The 9,765-nt window shown below is 43.8% G+C and overlaps 1 protein-coding gene across 1 annotated transcript; it reads right to left on the bottom strand.

Moving 5' to 3' along the window:
• Positions 1-344: 344 nt before the first annotated feature.
• Positions 345-7,212, bottom strand: LOC104494900 (the record flags this gene model as incomplete). Its single annotated transcript, XM_010137798.1, has 6 exons — positions 345-373; positions 2,030-2,147; positions 3,424-3,519; positions 5,273-5,428; positions 6,659-6,884; positions 7,035-7,212. Coding segments are annotated over 6 exons (803 nt in total), but the record flags the coding sequence as incomplete, so codon positions are not given.
• Positions 7,213-9,765: the final 2,553 nt, after the last annotated feature.

Below are 9,765 nucleotides of genomic sequence, written 5' to 3' on the forward strand. Positions count from 1 at the left end.
AGGATATTAAAAGCTTTGCTTAAAGTATGGCTAAAATACTATGTTTCTGTTTACTCGGGCACTGTAGTGCTGAGTAAGGAGAGGCAACGGAGGACTGAGACGCGTTGTCTGGATACAGACCTCCGTGGCAGGCTGAACTACTGGAAAATCCATAGTTCTGAAGGAGAGTCTAATGGCACTGGGAACTGTCTCCTTTTCCACGCGGCTGCCCTGTCTCTGCTTTGGTGAGTCTATGAACAGTGAGGTGGAAGGAGGATGAGGGAGATGTGTCAACTGGCAGTGCATTCAGCAAAGAGGAGAGTGCTTGATCATCTTCCCTTCACACTTGTTTGGTGTTTGGTTCTTCAGTCTGAGTCAGAGTCAGAGTCCTCATCTGAAATTTAAAACAAGGAACAATAGTGAAAAAGGAAACCTGGAAACCTCCATGTCAGCTTTAGCTCTAGCTGGGAGATAGATGCTGCTCTTTGGCAGGTGCCTGCTTCAAAGGAACACGGCGTATTGAGGAGAAGGCTTGTAAAATTACAGTTCTTACTAATGTGATGGAGCTTTAACTGGCATTTCAAAGGACCTGAGAGATGCTGCTGGGAGCACTTAGACCCCTACAATGTAGCTAATGGTTCAGACGAAAGAAGGTGCAGCGATAGTATTGTTAGCAAGCCCACCAGCAGGAAGTCTGCTGAAGACACGCTTCCTGTACTAGAAGATTTCTGTTTGCCGTGGTCCCAGTTAGGCACCGCCAGTTAAACGTAGCTGAAAGCCAGCAGCTTTGAGAGGTTATGCAATCCCGACAGGCTTACAGAGGAACATCTTACCCAAGCTCGAGACTCTGCTTGCAAGGTAGCAGATTTCTGGCCTCAGCAGTTGAGAGCCCCAGTGTGAATGTGAGTTTGGTCCTGGAGGAACAGCGCTGCAGGCAGAGCCCTTCCCGCACGGTCAAATCATCAGCTGCAGGTTTGTAAGTCTGTCTATTTCTCTAACCATCTCAACAGAAATTACATCTAGTCCTTAGCCTGATTTTGTACCCTTGTCACCTGATCTTCCTCTGAGGTCACTGCAGTTTGGGGATAAACAGATTTTAGTCCTGACAGTCTGCTTCCTGTGATCTGCTCCTTTATTTTCTTTGTCTCTCTTTTTGGCCTAAAGCTTGCAGAACACTGAGCAGTCTTACTAAAATACCCAGAAAAGACTGTTAGCGTTACAGGATCCTAGAAGGTATGTGGTACACACCTTGGGTGTTTGGTTTTTCATGGGCTTTGTGGGTTTTGGGTTTGGGGGGGGGGTGTTGGGGTTGGGGTTTTTTTAATTTGTTTTTAAGCATGGAACAGTCTTTTTCATCTGTGAGGGTGCAATGAGTAGTATCGCAGGGGCATGATGCCTGATTTGGGCGCCCGGGTACTCCAAAATAGCTGTGCCCTGACTTGACTTCAGATGGGCTTGAACTCCCCACAGCACGTCCCTCTTTTATCCTTGTCTCAGTGGATCTGTCTGATTTGAGGTAGACTGTAGCTCCTACATTAGAAAGAAATTTGGTAACAATCTTGTGAATTTTATGCAATGTTGCCCCTGGATTTCAAGGCCATTTGCCCACAGATGGTCAGAGCTTGACCCTGAATAAGAGGTAATCATGATAAAGAGAAAAGCACTACTGGACATAAAAGACTGTGGACTAATGGATGTTAATTATTAAGTTATATTAAAAAAAAAGGCAAAAGTTTGTTTTCAAGTAATTTTGATGGAAAAAAATCTGTGCTGCACAGTAATTTTTATAATTGGATTTGGGACATTTCAAAGTTAGATGGCACGAAACTGAGAAACGTCACCTTCCTGATTTGCAAGTTACCTTTCTAAATCACCGAAATGCCAATTGTTGTATTTTAAGACTAAGCAGCTTCATAATTCAGCATAGTTGTGGCCAAGAATAGAAACTGTTCTTACTTAGAGAGCGCTCTTGCTCCCCTGAGAAGGGTGAAATGGAGAAGAAAATCTCATGTTACGTGCTCGTATAACCAAACTGGGGAATTTTACCTACCTTCCGACTTGCGCCCTTCCGGGGAATCGGAACTGCCTTGCTTGAGGAAAGTTACCAGGTCGTTGAAGGTTATGTAGAAATCAATGGCGTACACTATGGTGGCGATAAACCCAAACACCTACAATAGCAGATTAATAACAACACGTCACGTCCATCACTGACAAACCCAAATGAGCCTGACTGACACGAGGAAATTTCTTAATGAAACGTTGGGTTTGATTTTTTTGTTTGTTCGTTTGTTTTGGCCTGTGCCTTTCTAAACCGACAGGTGAGGGAAATGTCTCATGACCCACTGGCATCAACTAAATTACAGGTAATTCGGGAGCCCTGCAGTTGCTCTATCAGGTGTGTCCTTAGCCCTGCCCCAGGCTACATTCCTCTCTGGCTCTGGGGACATTCTGAGCAGCAGCATTTCCCTGTGCCAGGAGCTACGGGAGAACAAAACCTGCACCTCCACCATCCCAGGGCATCTCTTTGCCATCAAGAAATCGCCTCGATTTCTCTGGAAATTATTATTTACTGGTTTGCAAGGGTACATGTCTACTGCAGAGTGAACTAGATAGGGAGAAAATGATTCTGGAGTTACCTATTCGGTGTCAAAGCAGCAGCAGCAGCGTGGCAAGAACAGGCTGGCGTTCACTCTGCAGCCAGGGTAAATGCTGTGTTGCATTGCTCCGTGTCTAAACGCAGCGTCAAAGCTTAAAACAGCGTCTTAGTTTTGAAATAGTGCATGACTTGGGATGGTTTGGTGGGGGTTGCTGGCTAACACCACTGGGTATTGTTCTTCCCTGTCTTTAAAAATTATTATGCAGACTTTATTTATGTTGCATATATTATTGATGCTGAGAGTCACGCTGCAGATGGAGAGGCTGTATCTCATTTCTGAACACAAAATGCTGACGACAAAGGCTCTCTCATGGGCAGTCCGTAAACTGGAAAGTAAAGTGACACTGCTCTTGTTTCAACTCATCCACGTAAAATTAAGCAGTAGAGGCAGGAGGTTGAAATTTCTTAATTTAGACTGTCCTTGGAAGTTACAGGTCTGATTTATTATTATTACTATTTCCCCATTCATGGATCTTGATGTTCTTTACAGGAGCAGAGAAGCTTATCTTCCCTGTATGGCTGGTGAAATTAAAAAGCAGAATAGGTGCCTTCCCTAAGCAGTGCAGTTACCACTGAGCAGCACTGTTTGTTAGGATGGAAAAACTATTCTCTGATTCAAAACCTGGTTTTCTAAACTTAACATTTCTTCCTTGCTTTAGGCAAATCTAATTCTCAATTAATTGAAGAAACTTCTGCTACTTGCAATGAGGTCAAAATTGAATCGTTTCTAAAGCATGTCCATACACAATTCATCAAAATACTTAAGTGAAAAGCTCATGTCTACTTACTCCTGCTGCTTTAGATGCTCCGTCACTGTATTTTGAGACAGCAGCAATTGAAATGGCAAAGTAAATAATGGCAGCAGTGACACACCGCAAGAAATCCTGTAAAATAAGCAATGTTGCGTTCTCAGATTGGTCATGTAATTCCACCATATGAACTCCTCTAAAAATTATTTCAGAAATGACCACTGAAAACCTCTGTTGTTGTGTCAGTGGAATTCCCCGATGCTGGAGTCTGACCACAGCCTGGTAGTTTGTGGCAGATGAATTGCTCATCTGGGAAATACTTTTAAATGACAGATGACTGGAATCTTGGCATAAGCTTCTGCTCTTACAAGATGCTGGTATAAATTCTATTTTTAAGATGCTACTTTTAACAAGGCAGGCCTTTCTTGAGGCTGAGCAGGGCTACCTTTTTGTGATGCTTAACCTGGCGTGCAGCAAGGGCTCTCCCGGAAGAATCATTTCAAATGCCTTAAAAAGTCTCATCTTTAAGCCGAACTCCTGCGGCACCCCAGGCTCTGGGGGAGCATACCATTTCCTGCGGGGAACAGGCGTCTGCTGGGTTCTCTACCGAAGCAGGCCTGTCTGTAGGAAGCCCTCATTTAGGAACTAAACACTTGTAGTTCTTAAAACTGTGGTTTCTCTTTAGTGTGTAGACTTGTAAGTCCAACGGCCAGCCTGAAGTGAATGCACCCGCTGCTAAAATCAAAATACCTGCTTCTGTGTCTGAGGCTGTAGCTCTGCCATGCCCTGTAGTACGAGCAGTGATGTGCTGGAGCGACAGTGTCTCTGAACTGAGTCTTAAACAAAAAGCTGTAATTGCCAGGGCATGTGTAAATCGTGTGAGCTGGGATAATGGTATCTTGACCTCTGTTCACCATTCGATCTTGGATGAGTAAGATACACAAACCGTACAGAAAACTGACTCTCCTGAAGTCACGACAAGGTCAGTTATCTGCATTCTGCGGCTGGAGTCTGTTATGGTAATGGATGTAATAACACCAGTGCTTTTTTTTTTTTGGTCTTAGTTCTGGAATCACTTGCATATAGAAAATGGGAAAACGATGGAGCTGAGATTACCAGCTGAAAACCATGACACTGTCATAGTCAAAGTCACTGCTATTGTCTTATCCAACGGCCTTGCTAACGTTACTCTTATACTCTGAGAGCTGCAATTCAAATCTCACGCTGACGAATGGTTGCTGGGCTGTACCGTGAGAGAGTCCAGATCGATTAGATTAGGAATGTTTTTGCAGTCTTTGTACTGCTAGACATTGCTCCCTTTCAATGTATCTTTGAAACAACAGAGCCATCCTGTGGTCAGTGCGCAGTCAGTCCTCGCCTTTCCTTCCCGAGACTGAGCATCTGCTGGCAAGAGCTGCAGGGCTTCTGCCCTTCTCAAAAGGAGCTGTCAGTTTGTCTGCACGTGCGTATGGTTCTGCATCTCAACAGCGCCTACCTGAGAATTCTAAAACACTTCAGGAAGGCATATGAATTACCTTAGAGCATGCCTCAGTCTTCCCGTTTGTAAGGGTGGCAATATTAGAGTCCCCAGCAGTGGTCAGACAGACAGAGGTTGCCTGCTTCTGAAGATCCACCTCTAAGCCATTTGCCTGGCATCAGGCATAAACTCTGTGCTTTAATAAAACCACGCTTTCTGCCAGCACCAAGAAAGCTACAGCTCACAGCACAGTTTAAAGAGTGCTTTGGGACCTTCTGAATGAGAGGCAATATGAACAAGTCTCTCATAAGGGGGTAAAGTTGTCAACAGCCTAAACGCCTGTATAGTCCGTTTAACTTGTGTTATACTGCACAATTAAATGTGTGTTTTTATATTGCACACTTCACTTACCATCAAAGGCCAGTAGAGTCCTTTAAACTTCTCATTAAGTTTGGAGGCATAAGCAAAAAAAAGAAACAGTGCCAGCAGAAACTCTAGGAGTGCTGCCATCATGAAAGCGGTAGGTACAGATGCGATATAGCAGATAAAGATGATAAATGACAGCACCTAGAGTAAAGGGAAAACTCTAGTTATTCGCATGGAATAGCAGGGCCTCAGGCAGCGGAGCAGCTTGGAAGTGCTATTCTCCCTGCCTGTGTCTGCCAGTGCTGCTGCTGATAGCGTATCTTTTCTTGGGCCAAGCGAATTTTCTTGTTTAGCTTGAAATAAATCTGAAGTAATTATGTTTATTTCAATGTGTGTGAAATCTACTTTCTGGAGAGCTCTGTGGATTTGCACTCTCTGAGTCAGTAATCTGCTCAGGATTGTAAACAGTTCTGACAACATAATTCTGAAAATAGAGTGGGACGTTGCCAAGCAAGCAGAGCTTAAAGCTTTCAACTGTGACGGTTCTCATTTGAAACCCAAATTATTGCTCAGATAGCTCAGACTAACTCAGCGTTTATAATCTTCCTAGAGTTGAACAAAAAAAAGTCTGCTGCTGATGGATAGGAAAGAGCTGAGAATTAATTATCCTGTGATTTCTGGAAGTCTCTGCTTCTAGTTTTCCAGTGTAGACAGCTGTTTCAGAGAATACTACGATAGATAACTCCCATAGATTTGTTTTATTTCCACGATCTTTCCTAAATCTACAAAATAATAAAATGGCATGAGTTTTCCCTTTCAGTTAAAACACCTTTAGAATACACTTTATGGCTCAAAATAGAAAGTTTCACAATGGGAAAATGGCTAAAGAAAATGCATTTTCACCTAAACCAGACAGTACCAAAGTTCTGTGTTAGATTTCTGGACTTCCAGGTACTGTATTTGTAAAAGTGGGAGGTGAGGGAATCATGGAGAAACTTCATAAACTGTTCAAATGACCTAGTGGGAGTTGGTCACCTCCAGGACGAGGCTCCAGCCCTACTAGCCCGCATGGTAACCGGTTGCTGTTTTCTTCAAACTAGCTTAAGATAATTAAAAAAAAGCTAACACACTGACTAAAGCATTTTCCGTGAGTGTATGTTTGTCACGTCTTTGTTCAGAGCTCACTTCCCCTTCTGACAGGTGGAGGGAATTGACTCCCTAAGCAATATTGTATATTATCTCCTACTGCCTTTTCGAAATTGTGAAAGGGAGTAGGTGTCTTCTCTGACCATTTAATGGCAGTGCCACTAACTGAAGCATTTGATGTCATCTAAAAATTTGGCAATTTAAAAAACAGACCTCTCCTCCCACAATACAAACACCGGTGCCACTCTGTATGTACCCAGAAATAATGAACACCTACTTACTTACTTTTCCAGACTTTGTGTCTTTGAGACAAACATCTGGCAAACTGAAAATTGCTCCAAAAACCACGGACTCAAAAGCTGCTTCAGAATACAGCCTGATCCCTCTAACGAGCCACTGCACATCACACTTGGTCTGCACCTTTTCTCCTGAAGCTGCACGTTTGTTTAAAAGTGACTTCAGAGAAAGGTTAAGTAATGGGATCTTGATTTTTAACAGCTCTGTGTCCAGGCTAAAAAAGAGAGGTTTGTGAGGCTCAATGCAGTTGCAAGTTCATTTCTAGCACTTCCACACTCTGCTTCTGGGAGAAAAAAACCCCTAGTGTTTTATCAGTTTTGCCCATTTGTATTTACACAGGGTTTTCTTTTTGCCTTGGGATTACGTCCTCAGCACTGACAGCAGCGAGGTGTCTGCCTTGTTCCTGTGCTGCTGTTGAACGCTCAGCGTGATTGTTGCCAGTGTCACTGTGGAGGAGTATCTGGATGCAGAAAGCTCTGGTGCAGTGAAGAACAGAACCGGATCCTTTCGTAGTCTGGCAGTGGTAAGATTATAAAAGAATCCTGGCAAAAAAAGAAGCCGGACTTTTCACTGAGTGCCTCTTGTGGAATGAGAAGGTACATAAAAGAGAAAGAGCTACGGCATGTTACTTTTTCTTTTCTAAAGGAACTTCTTCGGTAATATGTTTCAAAAAGGAATTTTTCTCCCATGTAATTATTACTTAATATTGTGTTGTTGGGCTTCTTAAATGGCCAGGCATTGTGAAGCTATATGTTACCACACAACCAGCTTGGAATTTAAGGTATAAAAAATACTTAGTTACAGTGGTTAGAGAGCACTGTGCTCCTTAAGTGCTGAGGTCACGGCAGAGTGTGAAGGCGTTAGTCTCCTCTGTGCAGGGAGAACAGACCCACTGCAGCCCGCTGGGGACGATGCAGATGCCGGGAAGCAGATGACATCACTGCACACTACTACACACACCCTGGTGCCCTCTGCTTCCTGTTCTGCGCAGTCGAGCGCCTGCTCCTCACTTCCCTTCCACAGAAAAGCACAGGGTTGCTTAAACAGTTTTGGCAGTGGCGGGTGGTGGTCTCCCTGGGGCAAGAGTGCATTTTGTTGTTTATTGGCAGAAAGTGGATGACTTAGTGGTCTCTGCTATTCAGTCATACTTGTCATGGAGGTGAAGTTCTTGGTTCCCCCCGAATTAGCTGCAGGGTCACCTTCTGGCTGCCGACCCAGAGAAAGGCACAGGGGTCGTCTTCAAAGTAGGCTTTACACAGGGCAGCTGGAAGTTTCAGTTATGAAAGTCAGTTCAGAGAAGTCTGAAAAGACAGAAGACAGAGAGGGACAGAGGAGGAAAAACAGACATAATGATTTCTGCATCCTTTTGTCACCTTTGTGGTGACACAACCTTATACAGGACAACCTTAGATATTCATAGTGCATTTTTATTAAAAAAAATACGTAGTGCCACTGCATACTGGCTTCAGGGGACTAAGGAGATGCCAATTAAAATAGTCACCAGGACGAATACAAAAAGTTGACTGAAACAGCCGGGCAGAACAGCAGAATGCATAAATGTGGGTCTTGCCTGGACAAGCTCTGGTGACGGGTTGAGAGTGGCTGTTAAACAGTTCCAACACAGGGCAGAGGGAACTGGAAAATGCATCTTGTATTGCGGGGAGGCGGGGAGAGTGCGGATGAGATGCTGACCCTCACGAGAGCACCTTAAGTATTTGGGAGAAAAGAGTGAGTAGGTTAGGAGAAGAGTTAAAATACACGGAAGAAATAATGGTATGGGGAGAGAATAAAAAGCAAAAAAGAAAGAAAAAAATTGGTGATTAGAAAGTGGAAAGCGAGACTGAGAAAAAAATGAGATCAGGAGAGACAGCAACGCTTATACATGTATTTGATGTTACTGCTTCTTTGTGACTGTGTAGCTGTCCCAGGTGGAGTAAAAAATTAAGGGAGGAAGATCAAAAGGAGAAGTGGGAGTGGGTGGGGGGGAACTTCCTTCTATGAATAAAATTTGAGATTATGATTAAGCTGCTATAGCAGTAATCAGCTTCATCACCAGCCTAACTTGTTCCAGAGGCAGCACCGGAATGCCACAGAGCAGTTTATGTGCCTGCATGAGCAGTACACCCGAGCACTGCAAAGATCCATGCTCACTTCAGGTGAAAATGTCTGTAAATGTTACTTTCGTGAAGTGGCTACAGCAGTTTCCTTCAGTCTGAACAAAGCAATACTGGCTGGCAGCGCTGAGCTCCCACCTTCCCTGGACGCCCTGAGCTGCGCTGCGGGCACCAGCGCTCCCAGCAGTGCAAGGGAAGGGAACAGGCTGGCGTGAATGTGGCAGTTGTCTTAATTTACAAAGTCTGAGTCAGTCTGCAGTAACTTGTGGCAGATGAACCGATCATTTGCCTTCCACTTCTACAAAGTGGTCAAAACAACACCTTTTAATGAGGTTACTTCCACCAAGTACACAACCAGCACTGTCACGGGGCTGAGGGAATTTGCTGAAGCCAACTCCTGTTCCCTTTCTGCCACAGACCATGAAGAGAAGTACAACCACCTGCCCCAGTCACAATACGCTTGTGAGTTGCTGCTTTGCTTTGGTGTTAATTTATTTTTCAGTATATGGTGGTTTGCTTTTTGAACGTTGAGAACACTTTCCTGTAGCTGAACAAAGAACCTCTGATCTACCTGCAGAGATGCCAGTATTTGCATGACTTTAAAGAGGGAGAAATGAAGAGCATTTCTCATGAGTTGAAGCTGCCAGGTAATAGTGTGACAGATGTATTTGGTAACAATAATGAGAACCCCATTTTGTTTCTGAAGAAAAGACACTATTCAAATCTGTATCTGATGAATATTATTTACATATATTCATGGAGAGCTCAACCCCACCCCACATTACTACTGTGTCAAAAAGGAAAAATCAAACATTCAAGACAAAGCTAAAGATGAAACATAGATTTAAACTATGATAGATTTAGCTTGGACTCATCTTCAGTTATTTGGCACTGCATTTCTCTAATTGCATACAGACTGGATTTGTTCCGGGGCCTGCGTCGTCTTCGAGGATTTCTTCTGCAAAGCTGAGACAACACAGA

This window comes from Buceros rhinoceros, unplaced genomic scaffold (assembly GCF_000710305.1).
Source record: "Buceros rhinoceros silvestris isolate BGI_N320 unplaced genomic scaffold, ASM71030v1 scaffold39146, whole genome shotgun sequence".
In the NCBI taxonomy this organism is placed as follows: domain Eukaryota; kingdom Metazoa; phylum Chordata; class Aves; order Bucerotiformes; family Bucerotidae; genus Buceros; species Buceros rhinoceros.